Below are 27,999 nucleotides of genomic sequence, written 5' to 3' on the forward strand. Positions count from 1 at the left end.
AGGATGATGCCTCCCAGAAACATCAGGACAACGTCCCTCGGGATATCCATCCACTGGCTGGGTGGGCTGGGACTTCTATAGTCCCACTGTATCTAGCAGGCACTGGAATAGACCTTCTCACACTTTGCCACCCACCTGGAGAGCCTCCTGCTTCTGGAACCCCGTCATCCAACCTGTGGGCAGCTGCATGTGGCTGTCCAGCTAAGCCCAGCCGAGTGGGCTACGCGTTCAACAGGCCTGGGACTCGGACCATCTTCAAGACCTCCCTGGCGTAAGAGGGGCCCCAGCGGAACAGCCATGCAGGGAGCACCTCAATGAGAACATCCTTCCCAGGAGGTGCCCTCTTCTTGCTTGGCCAAACTCTGCAGGCAAAGGGACTGTTAGAGGCACCAGTTAGGCAATCCTGTCTGTACTGGGTCCCTTCTGGAAGCATCTTCCTTAGATGTATGCAGCTCAGGTCTGATCATAAAGCAGCTGTTTTTGCCCTCTTGGAAAGGGCAATGTAGATATGTTGGCATAAAACTGAGCAAAAAAAAAACCTCGCTCTGTTCTGCAAAAATGAAACACTGGGAAATGCCACTGCCAAGTCATGGTTACTTGTCTGCATAAATATCCCTCTGTGCCTCTCAGATAACAATACAACCTATCAATCAGTGCTGCCCTTGAGAAATGTAAAAGACGATAGCAATTCACCCAGTTCCTGACTTCACGCTCCCGGGATTTTTCCTCTTGACTTGGAGGCTGGTTGGCTGGCTGGGATTGTGCTCTAGAAAAAAGGCTGGAGGGCCCACCTAAGCCAAGAGCTGCCGTGCGCTGAGAGGGACAGGCCTGGCTGCAGGCTGTGCCTGAGACCTCCACGCCAGCTTCCTGGGTATGTGGTGTGTGTGGTTGTCTGAAACGCAAGGGTGCTCGGTTGTCTGGAGCAATGAGGCTGGAGGCAAGGTTGTTGATCCCCCCTTTCCCATGCCACGTTCTTCATCCAAGCTAGTGTTTTTTCTGCAGAGAAAACTTGTATGCCCCACCCAAGGCAAAGAGCACCTCAGATGTATGTCATGTTAATTGGAAAAATAACCTAGGGAAAGAGGATAAGAAAAGTCTTCCCCAACACTGCTGTCCTGGTCCAATTCATAATACGAAGGCTACCATATCTGGACTGCAAAAAACCAGTAGACAATAGCAAAGAGTGAGATTTTCTGTACATCTTTGCTACCATCTCAATGTTGTCTGAATTTTGCAGCATAGATACTGTAGCCTCTTTGTTCTTTATGGCCTTTCTGGGGCTCTTAGAATAGGCTCTGTCTGGGCTGCAAAAATCTGGGTGAGCACTAGATGGCAGCAATGGATAACAAAAAGTCTAACCTTGCCACCATCTAGCAGTGGTTGGATTCTTGTGACTCCTGTATGGCAGCCTTCCTTTTAAAGAAGCCAGATTCCCCCATCCCTGCCTGTCTGAATTCTGGGGGTAAACCTAAGAGTGGATGGATAACTCCCACTGAATGCAAGTTGGGTTTGTTTTCTTTCAGTTTAGGGCACCATGGGAACTCAGCTTTTGTGCAAACCATGGTTTATGCCATAAACCATAATAAGGCTTGCTTGAGTTAGCAAGATTGTGTGCACTAAGCCATAATTGGTTTGTGACCGATTTAGCATTAGGTGTGAGCTAGCCATTGTGCCTTATGCCACACACTTGGTTCAAACAAACCATGACTTGACACAGCGCCTGAACCCAGCCTGTGAATGATCTGCGCTGCATACTCAAAACGTAAATAAAACGTAAATCACAATGTTAATATGAAGGGGCCAGTTGATTCATTCCAATCAGGGCGTTTTTCACTGTAGACATGGTAGGAGGAGGGCGCTGTTAGTCTGTGGTAGCAAAAAAATCGGGAAGAGTCTGGTAGCACCCTTTCCAATTAACGAAATTTATTAAAAGGCATAAGCTGCAGCTCACAAAAGTTTTTGCCTTTTAACAAGATTAGTTGGAAAAGGTGCTACCAAGCTCCTTCTGATTGCTTCCTTTTAAGCATTAGTATCACTTGACCTTGGAGTTGCATGGTTGTTTCAAATGTAAGGTGATTATAGATAAACTTTCATTCTTTTGCCATTTAGTGACTGATACAGTATATCAGGTTCTTTAGTAAAGCAGGAAGTTTTTTCTGTCACATTGCATGTGATGGTGATGATGATGATGCAGAGGGTCGTAGCTGCTAAAATTGCAATGTCATCTAATTTTTTTATAGGTTAGAGAATGTAATGGTGCAAACAGATGTGTTGAGCCTTCCGGGGGTTTCAGACATGTACCATCATCCTTCTCTGATGCAAAATTGCCAGAACTTGCTTTCTTGAAAATTAGCCATTGTGTTGTACAGCTTTGGCAACGTGATTTGACTGTGTTTGGCTAATTTCTGATTATATTCATTATTGGGGGAGGTGGCATTAATTAATTACAGTACTAATTTGTACAAATATTGAATATGAAACTAGGAGCAATAGGAGCAAAAAAGAATGAATGAATGAATGAATGAAAGAAAGAAAGAAAGAAAGAAAGAAAGAAAGAAAGAAAGAAAGAAAGAAAGAAAGACACCCAACCAGCTGTTCTGGGGAATGAGTTATATCATGGAACATAGGATCACTGCTTTCAAATTCTGCCTTCCCCCACAACTACCTTCAAGTATGTTGGCTGGGGATGACAAGAAATGTAATTCAAAAGATGTCATCTTATTCTACCATTCCATCAGTATAGTTTAGAATCCACCATGCTGAAAAAGAGGGGAAGGCCCGCATTTCACGATAATTACATGCATGACCCCCAAAGAGCAGTCAGCTCTTTGAGAGTGAAGCCTGAGGAACGTTTTCAAATACGACTTCCTCTAGGATTTTTGTCCTGTGTCATTTGTGGAATTTTAGAAGAGAAAGAGAAACCCAGATGATGCCATCCTCCATTTGTGACCTTCCTGTGGTTTTCTCAGAACTGTTTCCATGTTTTGTTTTGCTTTGTTTTTTGTAATCACTACACTGTTAACGAAGGAATCAAAGACAGAAAAATAGCATGAAGTCTTTTGGTTGATGGCACTCAGTGCTTGCTTCTCCATCTCAAAGCCCCTCCTGGCTCGCTCACAAGAATCCCACACATCACAAGTGCATCAGGTTAGATGGGATGCACAATCTTTCTCTTCCTCTGAAAACTGATGAATTCTCTCCTGTGAGCAACTCCCAATGGTAGACTATCAAACGATATCCTATACAATATTTCTTCTTTTGCTTTGCCCATCCTTACTTTGGAACTTGCATTGTTATTGTTATCAAAGGATGGCGTTGAGCTCACTAACTCCTCCATTGCTTGGTTCTTCTCTCGCAGCATCTTGGTGAACATGGATAACAACATAATTCAGCACTACAGCAACCACATGGCCTTCCTCCTGGATGTCGTGGAAGCTGAGGAGAAGTTCCAGGTGACCCTCAAGGAGCTCTGAAGACACTAAAGGCTGCACTTCTGTGGAATGATTGCCAGCAGAGCGGAATTTCACTCTCCTTCTGCGCAAGCCACATCCATCGGTTCGGAGTGTTTGACTGGAACGCGACCCCCTTTGAAGGGGGAGAAGTAACCAGAGATGGTGGCCGAGCTCTACATGTGAAGAGGGTGTGGAAGATCCATTCTCAATGTGAATGTGGAACTTCTCTCCATTATTGTTATTATTATTGTTGTTGTTATTATTGTTATTTTATACTATATTATGATGCTGTTCATCTGCCAGCCTGAGAATTCTAACCTTTTTCCCTGTTTCAAACTTAGGAAAACAGAGTTCTGTCAGGTACCAGCGTTTAAATCTCCTTTGTTTTGTTTTTTTGGAAATGGTTTAGTGTCAACTCTTGGGGCCAGGAGGCAAAAACCAAGTTCTGGACATGACGAATTTTCAAACTAGTTTCCAAGAGATGGCCCTGTGGTTCTCCCGCACACTGCATTCCTTCTTGCCTCAGAGGCTCAGATGTCACCATCCAGAGCAACAGTGACTGTTTTATACATTTCCGATGCCTTTTTGTTATTTTATAAATATCTAAACATGTGCATGTGTGTGTATATATATATATATATACCTTGTTTTATATTTTGACATGGAGGAAAGTAGAGCATTTCAAAACCAGCTGCTTCACAGTTCCCCCAGATTGTCTCTTTTCCCCCCGTTTTGTTCATTTTTCTAACCTTTTTTTTTGGTATATGCTATTGTAATAAAGATTCAGAGACAGAAAGCAAGCCTGGCATAATATAGATCAAAGGAGAGATCCAGTCTTCTGTCAGCAATTGTATCCGTTAAAACGCAATCAGTGGGGCTGCAGGGGGGTCAAAAAAGTCCAGATGGCAGTTACAACCACAGGATCGAAACCTGATTGCATGGACATAAAAAAGGGCAGGGTCGTGACTGCCATCTTGGCCTTTCTGACATTCTCTCATGGACACCCCTGGGTGTTGCAGTGGAACACACCTTTTGTCACGCCCCTATATGTGTGCTTGAACCATCCCTTGTTCTTGGGACAGAATTTGAAAGTTTGGATGCAACCAAAATCTGTTCCTGCTGTTTGCTCTTTCTTCCCGGACAATCCAATAAAAGAATATCTGTAGCTCAGGGCTGAACTGTGGAGTCCTTGGTGCTCTCTGAGCTTGGCTATTTGTCTGCAGACGTTTCCTTACCCAGCTAGGTAACCTCAGCAGTCCTAGGGAACATCATAGTTGGGTAGGGGAATGTCTACAAGCAAACCACCAAGCTCAGAGAGCACCAAGGACTCCACAATTCAGGAATTGCTGCATTGCATTGGAAACTAAAGTGACTCTTGCCTCATTCTGCAAAACCTGAAGAAAAATGGATTCTGAACAGATCTTGACCCCAAGGCTCTTTCATTCATCCATGGCCTTGATTGGTATGGGTGGGCTGAAATGAAAGGAGCTTGGGGGACATTAAGCAGCAGGGACATTTTTTTGAACACACTTGCTCCTGTCCAATATCCCCTTGCCCTTGAGGTAATGAGGCTATGAAGAAGAGCCCGGTAACATGATCCCTGATAGCTGAACTTGAGGACCAAATCAGTATCATGGTGATGGGCCATTTACTATGTGCGCCCTGATTGGTTGGCATCCCCAAGGAAAGGAAGGGAGGCAAAAAGGAGCAGCAACAGAGGGGAGAATCAATAGCTAGGATTCCTGGGTAGAAAATGCAAGAAAAAAATAGCTGGAACAGGTTTGACAGGAGAAAAAAAAGTCTTCTTGAATCACAGTTTTGCCCTTTTTCCAAAGGGGTCTTCAGGGTATCGTAAATAAAAAAATCAAGATGGCGGCCAGGATGGTGTCATCAAAGCTCTTGCCCATTTTATGTGCAAGGCATTTGTGGTTCTGTTTTTTTTAATCACCCCCTGTGGACATTCTAGCCTTTTCCTGTTGGTTCACCAGTGAACTTCTAATCAGGCATTACAAAAGCTGGAAATGGATCTGGGTGCACATACGTGTCACCTAACAGGGATGCAGCCCTTCAGCTTGTTGGATTCTGGTTTAGCATGTTGGAGGGACCCAGCCCCTGCCATTGTGAGTGAGGTTATGACTTCCTAAAGAGTTGTGAGGCTCTTCCCAGGATGAAGGCCACCGTTCCTTCAGTGACGGCTTGGGGGCTGCACTCCCAGAGAAGAAACTACATATGACATGGTTTCATTGACATTGAACAGCTAACATTAAATTAGCTCATATGATTACCCTCCAGTCATATATTTTAAAGTTACCCCTTTCTATCACGTTAAAAGTTATAATTTGGTAAAAGCTTTTGGAGGCCTCTGTGGACTGAGCCTGAGGATTTGGGGGGTCATGTGCAAGCCTGGGAGCGTAAGGATGGACCCTGCTTGTTGAGTGAATTGTGATCTTCCCATGCTCCAGAGTTAAACAAGCCACAGCTTAACCCAACACACAAACCAGAGCACCAATTCAGGTTTTATTTTCATCTGCCTTCCCAGAGGTCCCAGTCTGGTGCCATCCCCAACTCTGTGCTACTAGGATTGAAGGGCAGGAGAACGGGTCAAAAAAGTCAAGATGGCAATCACCACCATGTCACTTAAGCCCTGCCCCTTTTGTTACATGCACTGTGTGTGAGACACACGTATAACAGAAGAGCAAGGCTCTGGTTGTGGCTGCCATCTTGACTTTTCTGACCATACCCTGTGGACACCCCTCCCTGCAGAGTTCCTTGATGTTTAAGAAACAGTCAAGACAGTCACAGAGCAGCTTTGGAAATAAGCTCACAAAAGTGACTATCCCACCAAAGTTTTTTTTTTTACCTAGCAGGGAAAAGGACTTGGCAGTTCACAATATTTCTATCCTGGGACAGAGGAGATCCATCAAGATACACTTTTCTTGCTAAAACTCTCTTCTTCCACAGAATGTCTGATTTTATATCTCCCAGTAAGCCTCTGTTTTAACTCTGTTTTGTTGAAGAAATCATAGTTGGCTAGATTTATACAACTTGCTACAACGGGAAGAAACAAATGGCATTATGGTTTTCTCTGCCATATTTGACCCATCATAATATAAAGCTGTAGGAGCTCTTTCTGTTTTCACATCTGGCTGCCCAATCTGCTCCTGGCTTCCTTTGCACAACACACTTCGCCAAATTAGGTCCAATTCTATCAGGGGCATTTGCCCGACATGCTCTGTTTGATTTGTTCTTCGGGCTGGGGCGACCCAAGCGTGCTCTGTGAAACAAGACCATCTGCTTAGTTTATGATGGACAATAAATCCCTGCAGCTTCACATACTGTTATGAGAGGAAGATGAAAATTGTTCTGTGTCCATCTTCTCCATACCTATAATTGTATAAATATTTTTGCATCGTTCCCTTGGCCAGTGACATTGTTTCCTCCAGCACCTGGCTTCACACCGTCAAGACGTAAATCTTGAACGTGCCAGATTTTTTCATTTTTGCCCATAATCCCTGCCGTGAAGGATTAGTCACTGACCTGAAGTCAATAGTGAAATAATAGTCATTTTCTGTCCAAAACTCTTTTTCAATCATACGATACAGTAAAAATGAAAAACGAATGGTCCACCATTCAAAAGAAATACAGGATTTTCAACGATGTAAAAACAGACCCCGCCAAAACCAACCTTGTGGGATCCCTTGCTTTATAATACTGGCACCCATTTGTTGGTGATGTTGTAGATGAAGGATTGTTTTCGTGGAATGGGGAGATCGTAAGCCCCTAGAAGGAGAAACACAGGATATTAAGCGGGAGTTTCAGGGATCAGCCAGCAGGAAGCGGGTGCTCTTTTGCATCCTTTTTTTCTCTCTCACCACTTGCTTTCTTCATTACTGAAACACCCACCACTTGTTTTATGAAGCTTTCTCCCTTCTCTGCAAATGCAGAAAAGAACTTTAGGTGCTGTAGTTGCTCAGATGCTGGCAGCCAAACATTCCAGTAACAGAAATGCAGAGGAAGCAGTTCAGCTATGGGTTGGGTTATTATTTGTTTTTTTTTAGTAGCAGGGCTCCAGATCAAATGCATGAAAAATAGAAATTCAGCAGGCGCAACTGCATCTGCATGCCGGGCGGAGCACTGTCTAGCAAATTCCTTCTTTCTATGCAGTTCAAGGCACAGATGTGCTGCCAGAAAAAAAAAAAACTGACAAATCTATGCACAATCACAAGTTGGGGCTAGAAGTAGGTACAATTTGCAATTACTAACCAGCATTTTCCCCTGCCTTGGTTGCTGCAAAAACTCCGAAAATGGTTTACCTGCAAGTTCCTTCACACATTCTGCTAAGCCATCACATAATTTAACACAATCTAGGCATCCAGTCCAAAACCAACCAAGCGGTATTATGAGCAGATTCACAGCTCACGTTAACCCATGGTTTGTGGAAGAATATCATAACCAGCTGAGGTTCACACCACATGCACAGGAGGGGGGGGGTGCCTTGCTGGTTGGGGATGATGGGGGTTGTAATCCAACTCAGTAGGAAGGTGCCCTGATTGACAAAGGCTGTATGAAATAAGGCTACAGGTGGGAAAGGAGACAGACAGGGAGGCCATGAACCTACTGACAGGAGGGAGCTTAGAGCCTCTTGCAATGAGGGGTCACGATCCTTGGTCAACAAGCAAGCATTTGGGAATTCTATGAAACATTTGCACATTTCTGCTACTATCAAGAGAACTAAGTTCATAAAATCACAAACTTGGAAAGAAACACTGAGGCCTTCTGGGGTCTTCTTTGAAAAATGTGAAGGCAGGGGCATCCAACGAGGTGGATCAGGAACATTAAGAGGGTGAGCGTGACCATGCCAGTAAAGCTCTGCCCCCTCTGCCCCCCCTTGGCAAAAAAAGGCCAAGGCCTGAACTGCATGATCACGGCCACCATCTTGACTTTTTTGACCTCCTTCCTCTTCAGACACCCATGCTTCACAAGCTGTTCCCAAGAGAAAGATGGGGGGAGGGACTTTTAATCTACTCAGTTTCATTAATCCAGTGTTTCTCAACCTTAACAATTTTAAGCTGTGTGGACTTCAACTTCCAGAATTCCCAAAGCTGGCTGGGGAATTCTGGGAGTTGAAGTCCACACATTTTAAAGTTGCCAAAGTGAGAAACACTGTACTGTATTAGCCAAACAAGTGCATTATCCATGAATTAAGAGAAAGTGTGTGTCTTCAGGTCTTACTCTGAAAGAACTGGGGGAAGAAAAAAACCACCAGCAGACTTTTGAACTTATGTTCCTTCAACACATTTTTGTGAAAATAGAACACCAAAACAGACACAATATTGGTAAGATTTTAATAATATCCCTCTAGAGCTGATGCAAGATGCCTTTGTACACAAGCTCTATATCCTGTAAGATTTATAAGCTATAAAGGGAAAGTAAGTATTAATAAAAGAGGTTTGAGCTAAAAATTCCTTCTATTTTTTTTTCCCCTTTCTTAGAGGAGAGTCATAGGTGTTCCTCTTTAAAAAAAAATATTTGGCTTTCCATGGGCTTTGAAAAGTTTGAGAAACATTCATTTAAGCCCATCTTGCATTTTAGGATGTGTAGTCCATCTTGACAATTCCAAATATTCAGCCTAGAAACTCTATTACCAGTGATTAATGATCACTTTTCATAAATCAAAGGCAACATTGCCATTGTCTTCATCTCAGACTCCACATTCATCTGTCAGAGGGACTTAAGAGATTTTTGGTGTCACTTACTTCCTCTAACGGCTGAAGGAAAAATAGCGTCACCACTTGGGACTGATTGCTTACAAATCTCAAGCACATTTTGGCCGATATCAGCCCTACTCCACGTGTTTTTTTTCCAGGTGATGTCTTGTTCATATGTGAAGGAATATTCAGAACTGGTTAAAAGGACAAAAGAGTGGGCAGAGTCTTGAAAAACATCTTATATTGCTCTTCTGCAAGTAGCAGAAGACAAAAATGACCCTGTGACTATTTCAATAAAGTGCTGCATCCTTTATAAAACCTTCAAATGTAAAGGGGGAAGAGTAAGGAGAAAAAGCTAGAGAAAAGTTAGAGGAAAAAAATGGGTTAAGGAAATGACAGGACATCTGCAGGGGGGAAGGGACAGAAGAGTCGAGATGGTGGCTTTGATTATTCAGCCATAGCTGTCATCTTGACTTTTCTGACCTCACCCCACCCTGTCATGGACATACTTGAGAACCGTTTCCTAGTGTGACTCCTGGGCTGAAAAAGGTTGCCTTCCTCATATAAATGCATTTATTTTGGCTCAACTTTATACAGGGTCAACCTAGCCATCATGGGTTACATGGTTGATGGCTTAGCATCATGCTTCAGTCTAGATCAGACTTATTCAACCAACTATGGCCATAACAAAGCCTGACTTGACACAATGTGTGAACTCAACCACTCAGTGCATGCAGCCTCAGCAGCAAAGGAGGGGAAACCGTCCAACGTTGTTCATGGTCCCTGTTCTGCTGCAACATTGACCTAGGCAGCCATCCTGGGAGCAAATCTTCCCTTGTCCAAGCTTTGGCTGATATTTGGCTTTTAAAAAAACACCACCTGCCCTAACGTCTGCAGATAAAGGCGGGTTAGAAATCTTTCTTTTAAAAAACCTAAATAAGAACAATAAGAACAATAAGAAATATGAAGATAGCCTTGGGGCAGCTGACAATAAGCAAAGCCAGCTGTTAAAGTCATTTCCCAGTTAGGCAAGGAAGCATGGCAGGGCGGTGGAATCACACACTCATCTTCTGTCTTCCCTGCTGACACGCCATCCACCCTACGTGCCCCACCACAAGGTCATCAATGGCCAAATAGGGTGCTGGCAATGCAGGCAACCGAAGGATGTTTTTCCAAAGGCAGCTCATGATACAATCTGCTTACAAGCTCTTGCACCGAATGGCGAGGAAGCCACAGGTCCTGCAAATTAAACGTTTTGAATAATTGGGGCCCAGTGCGCTGCATTTCCTGAGGTCTGGGGACAGGTTATGGAAGCCGCATTTTGTGGCAAGACAAATTGTTTTCAAAGAAGTCTCAGTAAAAAATGCGCCTCGGACGAAGGCCAAGAGCTGGGCTGAAATGAGTTGGCCCCAACGTTACTTTTGCTTCGCTGCTATTGACACCCCTCAGGGCTGTCTGCAAGGTAGGGTCAAAAAAGTCAAGATGGCGGCCATGACGGTATGATCTATCTTGCACACAAAAAAGGGCAGGGCTTTGACTGCACCATCAGGGCTACCATCCTGACTTTTTTGACCCTACCCTGAAGATACCCCTGACACCCCAACACCATTCTTGTGACTTCCATTTGCTAATCTTTTTCCAATTGATATGCCATTTTTATTTATTTAATTGTTTTAAGGCAGAAGATACCAACTTTCCCTGCTTATCTGCAATGGTTGGGAGGAAAACACCTGCTGAAGCCCTACTGACCCAAACATCCAGGATACATTACTGCCAGCACATGGAGATGAACAAGTTGAACAGGGCAGGAAAGGTTTTGTCAGCCATGACCCCAAGGTTCTTTGAAATCTATTTGGCTGTACTTGGATGAAAGGCTCTCCCCTCCTGGACTTCCCTGCCACCATCATTTTCATGCCGTACTCCCATAGAACGGTATTTCTTGTGTGGTCCAAGGACCCTTGGATGTCCCTGGAGACCCTCTCAGGGGTCTGCAAAATCAAAATTATTTGCCAGATAGTGAAGATATTTGCAAAAATTTAAAACAATGCCACCCTTCTCATTTTTTTTTTATTTGTTAAAAAATACAGGGCTTTTTCATGAGAAATATTTTATTTATGGTAATATCTAGTCGATTTCATATTGTTATTTTTACACAATGCAATAAATAAATATTCTACGGATTTGTCAATTTTAATCTTTAATATGGTAAATATCCATAAATATAACCCATGCAAACAAAAGCTCTTTTGGGGTCCTCCATAATTTTTAAAAGGGGTCCTGAGAGCAAAAAGTTTAAGAAACCCTACCTCAGAAGTTGCATAAAGCCATCCTACGATCAAGGCGCTCATTCTAAGTCACAGTGACGTCATAAGGACGACATGCACATCACGATGCCCTCATGAAAATGACCTAGCTTTGTCAGCTGCATCAGTTGTATCCTTTGCATGAGGGCATTCTGATGCACACGCTGTCCTTTTCCTTCCCTACCTGTGGATGATAGTCATCAATCAGCGCAGCTCCTGAACCTGCGGAGATGTGAGACTGGGCAGGTCCAAAGTTGGCCCTAAACTGTCGCAAAGACTTTGCATGGAAGGACCTACTGGTCTGACATTTGGAGACAAGGCCAATTTGCATTTCAGGCTAGCACAGTATCACTTCTCTTCACTCCTTGTATTGAGCAAAGAGGAAGAGATTGGAAGTTCCTCTTTCCAATTTGTGGTCAAATCATAGTTTATTGTTTTGTTCAGGGCTGGTTACACTTGGAGCCAATCTCTATAACGACCACATTGTTTGTTCAGTTCTAAGCATGTCATACAGTATCAGTGCTAGAGCAGTCTTCCCCAGCCCGGTGCCCTCTAGATCTGTTGGATTACAATTCTCATACAGTAATTACAGCCAGCACAGCTGTTAAAACAGCTTACTGTGAACTGTGGGAGATGCACTGTGATGCTTCTGGAGAAGGAAGGCTCTGCTATAGGAGCATTTAATAGCAGGCAATTATATTCTCACCTGGTCCAGGTATGCCTTGGTGGAATTTATCATCCGTCCAGCGGTCTGTGTTTGAGACAAATACAGCACTGGAGATGTAATGCTTAGGAGGTCCACTGTAGTCCACTATGTCATATTGGCCAGGCCCTGGTGAAGGAGGATTTTGTGGAGGAGGGATAGCTGGGGCTGAGAAATTCAAGATGCACTTTCTCCTATCAAAAACAAACCAAGACATTAAACAGGTTCTCTGTAGTTTCAAGCAAAACCAGGGTTATTTTAATTGGGGTGGTAGCCTATGGCAAGTCTTCTCCAACTCCAACAGTTCCCCAGTCCACATGGCCTACTAGAGAGACCACATCTCTCTTGACTCTTATTTTGTAGGGCCAGCTGCATCACATCATCTTGGCCTTCAAAGTTCTTGGTGTTTCACAGTCCTCTGGGATAGTGAATGTAGCACTTTGGAGTCAAAGATTAACAGATGCTTCAAAGTGTACAGACATGCTACTATAACACCTGGCCACAATGTTTAAAGCAGTGTTTCTCAACCTTGACAACTTTAAGATGTGTGGACTTCAACTTCCAGAATTCCCCAGCCAGCATTTTGGCTGAGGAATTCTAGGAATTGAAGTCCACACATCCTAAAGTTGCCAAGGTTGAGAAACACTGCTTTAAACCAAACATTCATTTTCCCAGGATTGTACCGCAAAGTTGCAAATTGGTTTTGCATGAGCACCCTGTGTCTGCAGAAGCACCTACATGCCTTCCAGTCAGAAACACTACACAGCCATGCTCTAGAATACCTTCAACAGAAATTCTGCAAGGCAATTCTGAACCATTTTTAGGGGCTTCTTGAGAATAACTTGAACCGCTTCCTCTAGTTGGAAGAAATGGGGACCCCTCTAAGGAAGTGCATGGTTCTGCACCAGCAGTCATTCTGGCCTCAGCTTGACATCAGTGGGAATTGGAATGGCCTCTGTAATGCTGATAGCTCTAGTATTTTTTGCCAGCACAGATGTTCTTTACTCATCAGGTTTGATTTACCTCTTCCCTGTTTGGTTGGTTTATTGCATATTACCCATTGCCTGTTCCCCCTCCTTCTTCCTCCACAAAGTCTGCATTAAAAAGGCATGAGATGTAGTAAAGATACCTCTGACCATGTGCAGAGAGCTGCAGATTTGTATTAGAAGAGGAGGAAGGGTTTGCTGTGGGAAGTACCTGGGCAAGAATGTAGGTGGTAGATCTTAATCTTATCTCTAGCAAAATGACTCTGCTGTTTGCAGGACAGTCACTATAAAATTGACTTGGTTGAGCAACTGGCTAATAGTTTTATTGGACCTTGGGTCACATATGAGTGGGGAAGTATGAAAGCACCTTTGGCTCCCTACAGATTGTTAAAGAGAAGGTCAGAATCCATCCATTACAGACATCGACACAAAACTAAGTTGGGATTAGAGATTTGAAAAATGAGTTCTATAATTCAATCTCTTCCAGTCCAGAAGGCAATGGCAAAACTCTTGGTGGCACCTGCAGGAAATCTTCGTGACCCCAAAATTATGATATGCACAAAATGAGATCATCATACAAATGCCTTCATGGCATGCTTGCATGCTGATGTCTGATGCAAGGTACAGTCTTGGCATGATGGTACAGTCTTGGCATGATGAGGTCATCATGGTTCCTCATCATTTGCCCCTCCTGCAGACACTCATAAGACCACTTTGGTATTATTGCCAAGAAACTGACATAGAAGTTTCTATGAAATCACTAGGAGTTAAGCTTAACTTGGAGGAGAAGGATGGGAGGCAATGGAGTTGAACTTAGGACTTTCTACAGTATATGCAAAGAGGTCCACTTCCACTGAGCTCTGAGCTTTGCCCCAAAATGGCTTGCAGATCTATATCCAAATCTGCTATCTACCAAATCAAGATGTTGATCCATATAGCTCAGTATTCTCTATCACGCTGACCAGCAATGGAGTCTGGGTGGTGCCTTTCCCAACCACATTGGGAATTATCCAAGATTAAAGCTGAGGGTTTCTACAAATGAAACAAGCACTCTGCCATTAAGTTAGAGCATTGCTCCATCTCAATTATTATTGAAGGCATGTTGTGTAAATCCTTTCTTCTCCTTCACCGTTGTTCTTCATAATGTTCAATGAAGAAGGCCCCAGTTGTTTAAAAATAGTTGCGACTGGGTATTTTCTATTCAAACTGCTTTGAGACCAACATTTATTTTATTTTGCTTTTCTTTTTTTATTTGGGGACGTGCTATCAACATCATCATCTGCATGGAATGTTCTTTCAGCAAAGGAAATGTGCACAGAGAAAGGGTTTGCGGGGGTGATGTGGGCTGATTTGCTATTTAAGAAAGGGAGCTGGAGATAGTTGTGAGCTTCTTTTCAAGACTCACCGTCTGGAGAATCTCTTTGATGGTCCAATTGAGGTTTCAGCTGGCTGCTGATAGGCTGCTGGTCCTGGGCTCAGGGTTTCTGGATTGGTTGTACGACCTGTTTTGGATCTAAAGCAGGACACCAGCACTGGAGAAGACTGCTTTATCAGGGAGTCTTTAATTTGGTAGTGACCTAAATTAGAACAAAAAAAAGCAAATATGGAAAACCAGCTTCCCAAATGACATAGCCAACTCCTATTTCCTGTTGTGAGCTGCCTAGAGTCGCTTAGATAAGATGGGCGGCCAGAAAATCAAGTAAGTAACGACAATAATAATTATAATAAATACCCACAGTTAGCTAATGCTTTCATTAGGCCCAGTAGAAATTACTCGAAACAGTACGTGAACTTTTGAGTTCTTCAGAATTCTTCCTAAGCAAGAAACTGAGGCTGGAGAAGAAGCTGGATTCAGGAGTTATTTGAACTGAGATTATATGTTTGAAACGTTGGCCGGCTTCCATTCCTTGTCCAAGAAAGTGTTCTGGGACATGTGAAAGGGCTTTTTCATAGATCAAAGCAGCAGTGGTTGCTTTTCACTACATTCTAGCCCCAGTGAAAGGTACCCTGCAAGGGAGGCATAAAGGTCCATTACTTAGAACGAGTGTGAAATATTCCAGCTTCTTGGGGGAAATGCTCTTTTAGGACTCCGGAAATGTATGGGCTGCCAAAGTATTGGATTACAGAAATAAAGAGCGTGCCATTCTTCCAAGGAATTATTTCAGTTCCTAAATAACAGGCTGCTGATCCATGGCAAACTAAGGATTATACCCAGTCAGGTAGAAAAACATGAGCAAAATATGTGATTTTATTTGCTTGTTTGTTTAATTTATTAATTTTCTCCCAACCTCTCTCCTTCTCAGGTCATTGCTAAGTGGCGGATTATGTGAGGACAGGTGAACAACTAATAATTTTGATATGCCGGGCTGGTTATGCATGACATTTTTATGTACTTGGTAAGGGTGAACCGCCTTCTTCACATTGCGCATTTTATTTCTGTTGTCCTTTTTAAAAATCACAAAAATAAAGCACACTTTTGCTTACATGGCGAAGGCATTTGTCCCTCGCTGCTGAGTGACAACTCTCGTTTTGTTTTCGATGAGAAGACAGACCTGGCACCAACGCTGCAGTTCTGTGCGCAAAGATCCAATGAAATCTGGAAATGCAAACCTATGTTTTGCAACAAGCTGATCGTTCTAATGTCATTAGACTGCTTTTTGATTGGACATTAAATCTGCCTACTTCCAAAACTGTGGCACTTGTTACACAATTCCTCAGCCTGAATTATTGCCAGCACATCAACCAAGTGAGCTCTGTTAAAATATGTGAATGCTATTACTCTAAAATAAACTTCAGTAACTAGCACAAAGGGTCCATCTTTATGGCATGGCCTTTGGTCACAGTTAGATAAAACTCCCTCTTGTACAACCTTTTTTAAAAGCAGGTACTCTGCAATTTTATTAAAATACAGAAGTCAGTATGGAGGAATGAAGCTGTACAGAATCAGGTACGATGATCTGTGTTCTATTCTTTAAAGCAGCGTTTCCCAAACCTGGGTAAATTACCCCAAATTCGGTAAAAGTAGTTTTTCTTTGGGTAGCAACACACAAGCCCATTACACTGACTTAAAGTGTTTTATCTACATTGGGTAAAAAGGACATTCTGGTAAGCGGTTTTGGGTAATGAAAGAAAAAGGTTGGGAAGCCCTGCTTTAAAGGAATTGTTTTGGTCTACCTCAGGGTTCCTCAACCTTGGCAAGTCTAAGCTGTGCGGACTTCAATTCCCAGAATTCCCCAGCCAGCAAAGCTGGCTGGGGAATTCTGGGAGTTGAAGTCCGCAAAGCTTAGACTTGCCAAGGTTGAAGAACCCTGGTCTACCTGACTGTACTAACAGATGTCAAGGGCAGAAACAATACCTGCTGAACTGAAGCTTTTATAATGTATTCCCCCCACCCTGTCCACATACACCTGCTTTTTAGTGAGTACAAATAGATAAATTAAGGGCTCATTATCCTAGAGTGAATTTTGCACACCCCTGAGGGAAAGGTGTAACTGGCTGGATCCACTTTGTAAGGAATTCTTTTCTGAACACTAATTACCCTTTCTCATTCATAAAAGACCAGGGCAACAAATTACTGTCCAAATAAAACATCGTGCACAGGGACACCAATGACATAACTGGGACATAAGAGCCTGGAGAAGCCTTCGCCAACCTGGCACCCTCTGGAGACGAGAATGATGGGAACTGGGGTCCAGTTCAACTGGAGAACATCAAAATGGAGATTTTCCACAGGTGTTTTTCCAATGTGGCACCAAGCATCTCTGCTGGACTGCAAATCCCATCACTCTTCACCCCATATGGCAGTCTAAGGGCTTCAGTGCAAGCTAGTAACATAGTTTATGTTTGCCAGAGGAGTGAAACAACCCCACAAATTCTAGCTTAATCTGGGTCCATTTCAGATGCCAACAGAATGTAGTGAAGCCCGGTCTGATCCAATGTGAATCAACAGCTTCGGGCTCTCAAATCAATCAGTGTCTTTGGAGACAACCAAACCAGCCTTTTTATTGGTCCACTGCTCTTCAGCTGGGTTGGACCTCAGTTTCCATCCCTGTCCAGCTGGCCCGGGGAAACAGAAGAGGCAGCTCAAGACATTTGGAGTGCCTGATGATGTTATTTGATGATTGGCTGCTGAGGCAGTCAAAAGGGACCTGAAAGGGAACTGTTCTTGTGTGGAGGGGTGCAGGCTCCCAGCCAAAGCAAAACCCAGATTTAAATCTACCTTCAGCTGTAGAGGTTCAGTCAGGGACCTTGGGCCAGTCCCTCTTTCTCAGCATAGCCTACCCTGCAGGGTTGTTCTGGTAGGAAAAATGAAACAGTGCTATATCTAATGACTTCCCAGCATGCTGGCTGGGAAATTCTGGGAGTTGAAGTCCTGATACCTTAAAGCTGCTAAGGGTGAGAAACACTGGTCTTTAAGCCTAAAAACAAACAAATAAACTGGACAATGGACAAAACCCTCAAAGAAAATCTTTCGATTTGTTTTTCTTCTGTTGCTCAAGCTTACTGTTCACCCCACAGCCCAATCTGCAGCCCTAATGCAATTCTCTTTTTCTTCTCATGGTAAACTTTGTCTGAATACATGCTGCAAATACGAGCTCTTCATTTCTTCCCATTTGGTCGCCCTCACCCACAGCCATAAATTATTGGGTTTGTCTACTTTTTTTTTAATAGATCATTTCCTGTTTGGCTTCTCCAAAGGTTATGCATTACAGTAGGTCTAAAAGTAAATCACGGGTTAGTGATTAACTCAGGGGGATTTCTTCTTCCCAGGAGAAATCCTTTGTATAATATTGAGCATCAGTTAATATTTTGATTAGGGTGGGAATGGCTGATGATAATACAGTAATGAACTGTGATTTTCTTGGCCCCAGGCTCAAGCCCCTCTTATATGACCACTACCTTGGTAGCAGCTCCGCCTCCTGTCTTCAAGGCCATTCCCTCTTCCCTCTACATTAAGACTTCACAAAAACTACTCTTGAAATATACTGTCCTGTTCAGTTCCATAGTTGGCCAAGACCTTTGTTAGGCTCAACGGCAGTACCAAAAACACTGGGCAAGCTGTCAAGATCTGCAAACCTCTTCCCCGAATGAAATGCTACAGAAAAAGCAGGGGTCAGAAAAGTAGCAATACAAATGTACCAAACCACTTATTTTATGGCACATAAAACGTGGAGTAATCTAGAAGAAGGTGTGTTTCCTCTATTTACACCTGTAGATCTCTTGCAAACTGGGAGGGATCGGGTTCATAATCTACACATGTGAGACTGACGTGAACTGGTCCATTCATGGCCTGATATATCTATTTCCTATAATTCAACCCAGCTCAGCTCTTTGCTACATTCTGTTTGATATATAAAAAAAGAGACCCATCTACTCCAACTTTCAGACATGCACATCTAATTTGCCTTTTTTGCATTTGGAGAATACTGTTTCTGATTATTTGTCTGTTTCTAAAAGTTATTCAGTATATTGACTTCTGATCTGTCACAGCAGGTGGCATCACCTAACCAACACTGACTGATCTCAAGAAAGCTAAGCAGGGTTGGACTGAGACAATATCTGGTTCATGCACATCTCTCTTGAGAAAAATCAAATGCGCCTCCACCTCTCATCTGTATTAATGAATGGGTTTTGATGGAAATGCTCTAATGAATAAATGACTTCAATAAGATAGAAGTCAGCAGCTCAGGAAGAGATTCCACCCTCCTCAGGCGGTTCCCCATCCTGCCGCTTTCCAACCTTTTGAGTTCCAGAGTGGCCTTCTGCTCTCCACCACCCTTCCCTTGCGGCTATACGTAATTTCTTACATCATATTGGTTGGGAGCTGGTGTGGCCCTCTTGGAAATCTTCCTGGTGAATGGTGGATGAAACATGCTAGAGTACCCCAGGCTGAAGTCTCTCTTGGAATGCAGAGTAGGTGGGAGGTCATAAGCATTTGAAGCAGGATAGTTGGGAATTCTCTGGTGAGCGATCCGGACATCCTGCAAAGGTTGTAATAAAATGAAGCAGAGGGGGGTTTATACCATTGGGTCAGCTTTACCATCAGCCCTATGCCCAAAAGCACATTTATGTCTGACTTTTCTGCATTGCTAGTTAAATCTAAGACAGGGAAGGGCAAACTTTTCATGACAGTGGTGCATTCTATGTGTCTCACTAAGGATTTTGGGGGATGCAGTGCCAAAAGGTGTTATCTCCAGGAAGCCTAGGGGCAAATGTTGTGTTCATTTTTGTAGGAGGGTTGCAGGAGTATCACATTTCCTTTTGGTTCCTCATTCATGTCTTTATGATGAGATTGCCATCTTAACAAGAATTTGCATCCCAATGAGAACCAACTCCTATCCTCCTCCCTGGAGTTGTAAAACCACTGCAAACTGATTTATTGCATCGTTTTCACATAGCAACTCTTTCTTAGGACTGTACTCAGTGTGGTGACAGCTATTTATTTGCCACCCCAGTGACAGTTTGGACATATTGTCTCCATAATGAGGTAAATATAAGCTTTCACCACATTAATCAGGATTAAAATGTGGCATGTAATTAAAAGCCTCTCAAAATTAAACAAGCTGGTATACCAAGTTGGTTAAGAACATGAACTCCAAGGGATAAGTCTGGTTTAAATGTCAGCTCGGAAACATTATAGAGTTGACAGGACCAGCCTACTTCACAGGGCTGTTGTAAAGCCTATTGAGATAATCTGATCTGATTATGTGCCATCAAGTCGTTTTTGACTCCTAGCAACCACATTTTACTCGTTGTTTGGGAAGAAATCTCATGAAAAATTAGGATAGAAAGAGTATTAATGCTTTTGAACTTTGGTGTTGGAGAAGACTCCTGAGAGTAACATGGACAGCCAAGAAAATGAACAAATGGATCATCAAACAAATCAACCCAAAGTTCTCATTCAGGGGACAAATAACCAGGCTCGAATTATCCTACTTCGGACACTTTATGCAAAGACCTAGTGTAGCTCTCTGGAGAAAGCTCTAATGCTGGGAAATGTGGAAGGAAAGAGAAGATGACAACCAGTAGCAAGGAGGATGGATTCAGTTACAGTGGCAAGGAGTGAACCATTGGAGAAGTTGAAGGACCAAGAGTTGGAGACAGATCCTCCTGGAGAAAATCCATCTATGTGGTCACTAGGAGTTGACACTGACTTCATGGCACATAATCAATCAGTCAAGAAATCTCAGCTTGCACTCCCTTCTACTCCAAGATGTCAAGCCTCCGGAGTTCAGACTCTGACATATTAAAAGCATAGTTTGGAAATATGTCTGATGCAGAAGAGAATGGAGCAGAATTCTGATTTCCAAAGTATATTTATAGGGCAGTCTTGGAAAGATGCATTTGAATTCCTACTGGGTAGTTATAAAAGACTTTGGTAGCTGCTGGACACCAGAAATTGTGCTCCCTAGTAATACATGTTTGGTCTTGGGAATGAGCACTATACAGCTGAGCTTGCTGGTAGTACCAAACCATAGTTTGTTTAACCATGGTTTATTGAATACACCACAATTGGTTGGCTTCACAAATACACTAAGATGTAACCTCTGGTTTGTAAATGGCTGACTTCCCCCAACTTGCAAAATTGAAGAAACCATATTTTAGCTTCCTATCTTGTACGAATCTAGTTCTGGACAAGCAAGCACACGTATTTTAGGGTTAAGGTTAGAAAAAGTTAATTCCACTACATTTTAAAGGAATTTCTTTTGTAGGTTACACTTAAGGGTCGAAGCCAAGTTGAAATATAGCAAACTCTGCTGGTGGGTGAGTGCATTTTTATCTCTCTATCACAGATCTCTTCCTAAGTATAGGAAACTCACCCTTACAGTTAGTACAGTGCTCCTAAACAGCAAGAAAGCAAAGGTGTGCGCTAGAGAATGTGATCGTGTGACCTTATTTCTGTCAATTTCTCCTCTGTACTACTTACATAAACCATTTGCCTTACCAAGGAAGGGAAAAAACAGGTTCCTTTCTGAGACTGGGAGACATTGCTGAGAAGCATAGATTGATGGATGACATTATAAAGTCCGGGCCCTGGATTTTCATTCTGGAAGAAACACAAGAGTCATTAGGAACATGTCACAATGGTTTGCCTGTGGAAACAGGGCTGATCAATGAGTGCTTCAAACAGGAATAATAGAAGAAACATGGAGGGGTTCCCAGTATGTGTTAATATAAGGTGTTTCGTTGCTTAAAAGTTAGATTTCTTGAAATTGTCTTGCTTGATTTAAAGCAAGGGCTCCCCACATGTGCTCCAAAGTCTACTGGTGATCCATAAAAGTCCTATAGGTCTATCCTGGTCCAGATCCAAAGATGTTTTAAAAGGCCAAAATCTTGGAAGATCACTGAATTTCAAAATTTGGGAGATTTGGCCTCCTCCCCCCAAAACTCACTAGATTTCACCTGGGAACACCAAACTCTTGTGAGATGGGGTGACCTTGTAAGAATTTGGCCATTGCAATTTTTTGGGATCCCATCTATGCCGTCTGCTCTCAGATGCCATATTGCAGATGTATAGCTTATACTGTACGGTGGCTACAAAAGGCTCTGTCATATAGTGGTCCCTCTAGGAAGCTGGGAATCTCTGATTAAAAGTTGCCAGCAATGAAGTGATCTGCAGACTAAAAAATAAACACTATTTTCAATGACCGGTACCAATCGGTGACCTTATGTCAACATAGGCATCCTTTTTGCTCTTCTATACAAATAGCAGGGGCCTGTTTTGCTACTTAAGCATATTGCTAGTAAATGTGCATCTTTATATGTATGCTAAAATATGCAAATTGGCCAAATTGGCCAAAAACTGTCAAAGAGTTCTTTAAACAGAACCTACTGCTCTACTTGGGGACCATTGTGCCCTTGGTACCAAAATAAGGACATGTGCTTTCCACCATCTAGGCATGTAGGGTTTACCTGACATGAGGGTGAACTCAGGGGTGGAGAAACACAATGGCAGGATAATGTGAATAACCCTCCCATTTTCATAAGCCACTCAATGTCTCACTGGGTCATGGTTTCTCTTTTTGGTCAATTGTCACAGTGCTCTAAGCAGGTTCTTCTTGGCTTGTTTCAAAATCAAAATAATCTCATTTTAATGGAGCATCTCAAGTTGCATGGCAAAACGGGCCTCAAGTGGAAGATTAGGTTTCTCCTGTGTCTGTGCAATGGCATACAGAGACTCAAGGAGTGCATATCCATTGCATGCTTAATCCCACCTAGACATCTGATTTGCCCTGAATTGTTTCAGCATGTGGGCAGAATGTATTATTTCAAGGAGCCACACCCCTCCTGACTCAACTTTCCATCCAGAACAAAATTTCTTTTATTCCCCAGAGAGTGCTGAGTGGGTTCTCTATTTATAGAACAACAAGGAGCAAAACAAGCTGGCTGTCCTGGATACCACCTTCAGCCTTCCACAGATGACATGGCTTAATTCAAATATGGGCTTAAGGCTTGATATGTCAGCTCTGGATGCACAGAGTCAAGCAAAACATTGACATTGGCCAGGCTGACATCTAGAGAATTCAGACCTGGCTCAGACCTTGCACTAGCCATGGTGGGTTTAATCATGCTTTGCTGAACAACCACAACCCAGGAAGCTACAGATCATGGTTTAGAAACACTATCTGAGCTCACATGATACAAGTAAAACAAACCATATTATGGCAATGTTTGATGTGCTGGGGCCATGATTCAACCTCTTGACTTTCTGGAGAGGCACAGGAGACCAAAAGATCACCAGAAGGTGATCATCTTCTGATCATCAGTTTCTTCAAGAGTTTTAAGAATGGGAATTGGAGTGGGAGTTCAATAAAAGGCATATTATCTTTTTCCCAACCTTGAAACTGTGAAAACAATTTCCCCAAAACTGACCCCCAAAGATTTCTTTTTATATATATAGGAGGAATTTAAGGAAATTAAAGGTAGGAATGAGAACAGGAGGATCCTTCACACTCTTAATTTGGAAAACAAATGCGCAGGCAAAATTTGGGCATTTTGCTATGAATTTTGGTGATGCAGTCTTGCAGTCCTCATGACTACAGGCTGCCAATCCCTAGCTTGGCATGATGTGTGGATCTAGCTAGGGGAGTCTGGGGGTGTCAAAAAAGTCAAGATGGCAGCTGCAACTATGCAATCAAAGCCCCCTTCCCCTTCTAGTCTGCTGCTGCCCAGGGGGGTGTCTATTGTGTTTTATAACTGTGTTTTTATGGTTTTTAATTCTGCAAGCTGCCTGGAGTCCTCATGTGTGAGTTGGGCTGCCTTATAAATATGTTTAATTAATAAATAAATAAATAAATAACACACTTAAGAAAGGGGCAGAATGGATTATGTGGTTACAGCCAACACTTGACTATTTTTACTCATTTGTGAGTGTCCCTGGATCCAGGTGGGACAGGGAAACCTGATGGACACCGAGTTGCCTTCTCTGTCTAGATAAAACCATAGTATTTAGTTTTTTTGTTCTTTCTCCTCTAGTTGTTTTCAATGCCCCCTCCCTGCCTGCCTCCCAGTCTCCAAAAATGTTGCATGTGAGTCTGCAGTTTGTGGCTGCTATCCTGACTCTACGCTGTTCAAAGGTGTCTGCATGGTTAAGTCAGAAAAGTCAAGATGGTGTCCATGGCAGTATGATCAAAGCTCTGCCTGCTGTTTTTTATGTGCGATGCATTGCCCTAAAAAAAGGGGTGGGGGGGAGCTTGATCTCACCATCATGACTTTTTCGCCACACCCTGCAGACACCCCTGCCAGGCCTGCAGACTGTCTTAGCTGCAAAAAAAGCCCTAGAGAAAAGTCAGGATGCCAGCTTCTCTCTCCCTGAATCCTGGGAAGAAGCAAATGTTCTCTTGGGATAGTCAAGAGTCTGCCAAATCTCTGTATTCCTTGTGGCTTGGCTCCCTGCCTGCAAGAGTTATAAAGCAGGAAATTCTTGGGAGGAGAAAGGTGCACGTTGTGGAGCTGACTTCATGCTTTTCAGAGACTGCTGCCTGTTGGGCTTCTGGCTTTGAGAACTGAGCAACGAGCACAGCTCTTCCGTTGCCCGGCCAAGAAGTCCGTCCAGATGAGATGCTTCCTTGGCTCTGGATAGTTGGCTTGGAGCGTGGGGAGCCTCAACCATCTCTCGGAAGGAAAGGGCTGGAAGGCTGCCACCATTTTTTATGGTGGAGGAGAAGGAGGGAAGCCAGGTGGTTCCTCTGGCAGGGGTTGAAGAACAGGTGGTCTGGGAGAGGCAGAGTTAGGCGTTCTTGGTAACCGTTCTTCCCATCTGCTCCTTTCTCCTGAAGACTGGCCAATCATGTAAATCGGTGTTTTTCAAACTTGGCAACTTTGAAATGGGTGGACATCAGCTCCCAGAATTCCCCAGCCAGCACGTTTGAAAGTTTGAAAAACACAGATCCAAGCAAAAGTTTAATTTTCCCTGTTGCAGTTTACCTTGACCCCAGGAGACAAGGCAGCTTTGATGTTCTCTGCCACACCTGTTTACATGATGCTGCTTTGTCTCATTCCTAGATCATGCTTTAAACCAGAGTTTCTCAACCTTGCCAACTTTAAGACGTGTGGACTTCAACTCCCAGATTCCCCATGGCTGGCTGAGGAATTCTGGGAGTTGAAGTCCACACGTCTTAAAGTTGGCAAGGCTGAGAAACATTGCTTTAAACAGTCTTATGTTGGATCTTTCCATTCTGGAAAGTAATCTGTTTTTCCTGCTTAATCTAAACCTGATGGTGTGTAAATGTTATGGTGCTTCCCCTCTCCCCCCATAACTGCTTTGGGGGAGGCATGGTCATATGACTAGATCGGACTTGATCAGTCATTGGTAGGTTTTCTGGGAGGTGTTTCAGATGGGGAGGGGGGAAAGAATAGAAATCCTTGTCTATTCATCAGCCTATTAGCATACTTGAAATATTCTTCACATCACTAATGAGGACAATCCATTTTATTAACCACAAGGAGAGCAACCAAAAGCAGGCAGCAGATCATTCTGTCAGCAAGACGTAATATTTATACAGTAAGGGCTGAATTATGCTAAAGATCCCCAGTAAGGAAAGGTTGTGAATGAAAAAGGCTGATAGATGTTAGGAGGGTAAGATAATAGAGTCCCATTATAAACAAATGGGGAACATGGATTAATTAATAATAATGGCAGCTTCCTTTAATTGATAGCACATACCTGCTAACACCATTGCCTTTCTCTCTTAGGAGAACTCAAGTTATGGAGCAAATATTTTTATTCTTTTTTTTCCCTTGATTTTAACTGGCTTGTAGCCCTTTATAGCAACCTCCTAGAGACCTTGGTAGTTGGCAGTATATAACTTCAAAATAAAATAGTTTTATTTGCATTTCATGAGTTAGGAACAGATACCTTCCCCCAGTGGGAATATTTGTGTCTGTATAAAGCAAAGTAAAATAAAATAGCCTCTTTTTATAGGCACAGACATCAAAAAAACAGGGGAAAAGACCCAAAACCTTTGCTTTTGGAAGGAGAAAGAAGATCTCAGCCTACAGAATGCTGGTGGTCTGTTCCTCAGGACCGTGATGGATTTTGCACTGAAATTCAGATTTTTAAATTAATGTCTTTAATCCTTGAATCTTCTCTCACATCTCACATGTATGATTAGATTTTTTCATCTTTTAACTCCATGGAAGCACCAGTGTGGAAAGCTACACTTAAACAAACAAACAAACAAAGGGGCTAATGTGTGTGTTGTGCTTCTTCCTTCAGAGCAGCTTTGAAGGGCTTGGGTCTCATTTGTGAAGCTCTGCTGTCCTCTGCTGGTCAAAAGGAAAAATGAGGATGCCAAAATAGGAGAATCTTGTCTTAAGAAATCCACCTCAGCTTCCTTTCCGAACGACTGTTTCCTGGATTCTTCTATCAACCATGATCATTCATCTGGTATAAAAACCAGTTTGAAAATCTATTTATAGTAGAAGAAGGCCTTGAGATGTTCTGTGGCTTACAGAAGCTGATTTTTCCATATCAGTGTGTACCTTCTGTATCCAAGAGAGCATAAAATACCCAGCCACACTGCAATCAACCAAGACTTGGATAAATGAAAGCATTTCCTTACCAACCTAACAGTCAATAACAACTCCAGTTCAATGAGCACTGGAAAAGAACAAGATGTTCCCAACCTGCTGTCCCATTACATACCTATCAACATCACCATCACACAGGAAGCAACCATCAGCTGGACAAGACAGAACCATATCATCAGCCAGATGAATAATTCCCAACTACAAGACATCAGTCACTGACAAAACAACATTGCTTATTAATAAAATTCTTATTAATAAAAAACAACAACATTGCTTACAGAACCATCTCATTGAAGCACTTCAGCCAACCAGCCAACTCCTAGACTGATGAAATTATCTACCAGAGCAGTGTTTCTCAACCGTGGCAACTTTGAGATGCGTGGACTTCAACTCCCAGAATTCCCCAGCCAGCATGTTGAAGTCCACACATCTTAAAGTTGCCACGGTTGAGAAATACTGTACCTAGAGTAATGAAAACACTGCAGCACAAAATCCAGGCTCAAAGAACACCAATGATGCAACATGGCAACCCGGAGCTACAAAGACTTGCAATCAGAGGATACATTCCCTAATAAGTCCCTTTAGAGATAACCCCAGGACTCAAACAGATGTGCAAGACCCAGGAGGATGAAATAGAATAGCTCTTACCTCAGGATATTGGAATCTCTTTGCCTGAGAATTGAAGCCTCTCTTTTCAGTATTAGAAATCACCTTGGTGTAGAAATCGAGAGGGATGGTAGAATAATGTCCTCCTAGTAAAGCAAATCAGTGGGTACTGGGTTAGGATGGGGAGAACCCAGGTTCAAATTTCTGCTCAGCCATGAAACCCATTGGTTGAATTATAGCCTTGCAGTTCAATTTCAACATTGTTAACAAATTGGAGTGTGGAGTCCTTGGTGCTCTCTGAGCCTTGTTGTTTTCTTGCATTGAAGATGTTGCCTAGTCTGGCAATGAAACGTCTGCAAGAAAACAACAAGGCTCAGAGAGCACCAAGGACTCCACAGTTCAACCCTGAGCTACAAACTGGAGTGTTTCAGGATACACCGGGTCCATTCTTAACTATGGGTGTCCATAAACCAGGCATTCTTAACCTCAGGTTATGACCATTCGTCCAGCAACCGTTCAAAGTTAGGATGGTGCTGAATGAATGGTACTTATAACTGGTTCTTGGAGTTCCAGCCATCCCAGTGTCCTCGCTGACATCATATAGATTCTGCCTGCATTACTTCCTTTGGCACAGCAAAGGTTGGATGGCTCCAGAAAATGCTGCAAAATGCTAGTGCAGACAAGTAAGTAATGTCTGTTTGGTCAATAACCAGCAACATTTAAAAATATACAACAGAGAAATAAGATCAAATGGGTGAGATAGAGTACTAGCATAACAAGGAGTATCTATAATAAAAATGTAAGATACTCTACTCTGGTTCCTCTTCAGATCATATAAATCTTTTGCTCGTGCAGACATAATCTTGGAGCAATGGATTAAGCAACTTCCAGACTTCCCACTCTCCTGCCTGTCTTCCACCATGTCATACCTCTTTCTGTACTTCCAGGAGTTGAATTAGGATTAGGAAAAAGGTTTGATGGGTTGTTCTGAGACATGTCAAAGTTGATCTCTAGGACAAACAATTACTGCAAGCTTGGCGAACAGACCCTTCTTCACTTGGCCATCATGCTTCTAAAACCTTAACACACACATCACATTATTACAATCAGGTAACATTGGAAAGGGAGCATCTCACAGCCACCAGAAGTACAGAACCATTTCACTGGCCAGTTCTGGTCAGTGGGAAAAAAAGATATCTGCTTGCTATT

General features: G+C 42.9%; 2 protein-coding genes across 2 annotated transcripts in view; one reads left to right on the top strand and one right to left on the bottom strand.

Moving 5' to 3' along the window:
• GRHL3 (grainyhead like transcription factor 3) overlaps positions 1–3,890 on the top strand; it is a 49,109-nt gene extending 45,219 nt beyond the window's left edge. The window contains exon 16 of the mRNA XM_063312560.1: positions 3,359–3,890. Within this exon, the coding sequence (XP_063168630.1) occupies positions 3,359–3,473 (115 nt within the window). The 3' untranslated portion in view covers positions 3,474–3,890. The remainder of the gene's footprint in view (positions 1–3,358) is intronic.
• Positions 3,891–7,016: 3,126 nt separating this feature from the next.
• STPG1 (sperm tail PG-rich repeat containing 1) lies at positions 7,017–27,913 on the bottom strand. The gene is made up of 8 exons (XM_063311767.1): positions 27,720–27,913; positions 26,833–26,936; positions 21,098–21,199; positions 18,960–19,133; positions 15,637–15,748; positions 14,558–14,729; positions 12,170–12,360; positions 7,017–7,232 (listed from the first exon to the last, which is right to left on the bottom strand). The coding sequence occupies exons 1-8, from the start codon at positions 27,784–27,786 to the stop codon at positions 7,156–7,158; spliced, it is 999 nt and encodes a 332-aa protein (XP_063167837.1). The 5' UTR covers positions 27,787–27,913; the 3' UTR covers positions 7,017–7,155.
• Between the last annotated feature and the right edge of the window lie 86 nt (positions 27,914–27,999).

Source organism: Candoia aspera, chromosome 10 (assembly GCF_035149785.1).
Source record: "Candoia aspera isolate rCanAsp1 chromosome 10, rCanAsp1.hap2, whole genome shotgun sequence".
Taxonomy (NCBI): Eukaryota; Metazoa; Chordata; class Lepidosauria; order Squamata; family Boidae; genus Candoia; species Candoia aspera.

Bases quoted from the DNA above. Each gene is read 5' to 3' on its own strand.
- STPG1 (XM_063311767.1), bottom strand. From the start codon at position 27,786: ATGTCTCAGAACAACCCATCAAACCTTTTTCCTAATCCTAATTCAACT. The intron at 14,730-15,636 runs GTAAGCAAAAGT...GTTCTAATTTAG, and splicing joins GGGACAAATGCCTTCGCCAT to GTCACTACCAAATTAAAGAC. The intron at 7,233-12,169 runs GTGAGAATATAA...TTCTCCTTCTAG, and splicing joins CCAAGGCATACCTGGACCAG to GGGCTTACGATCTCCCCATT.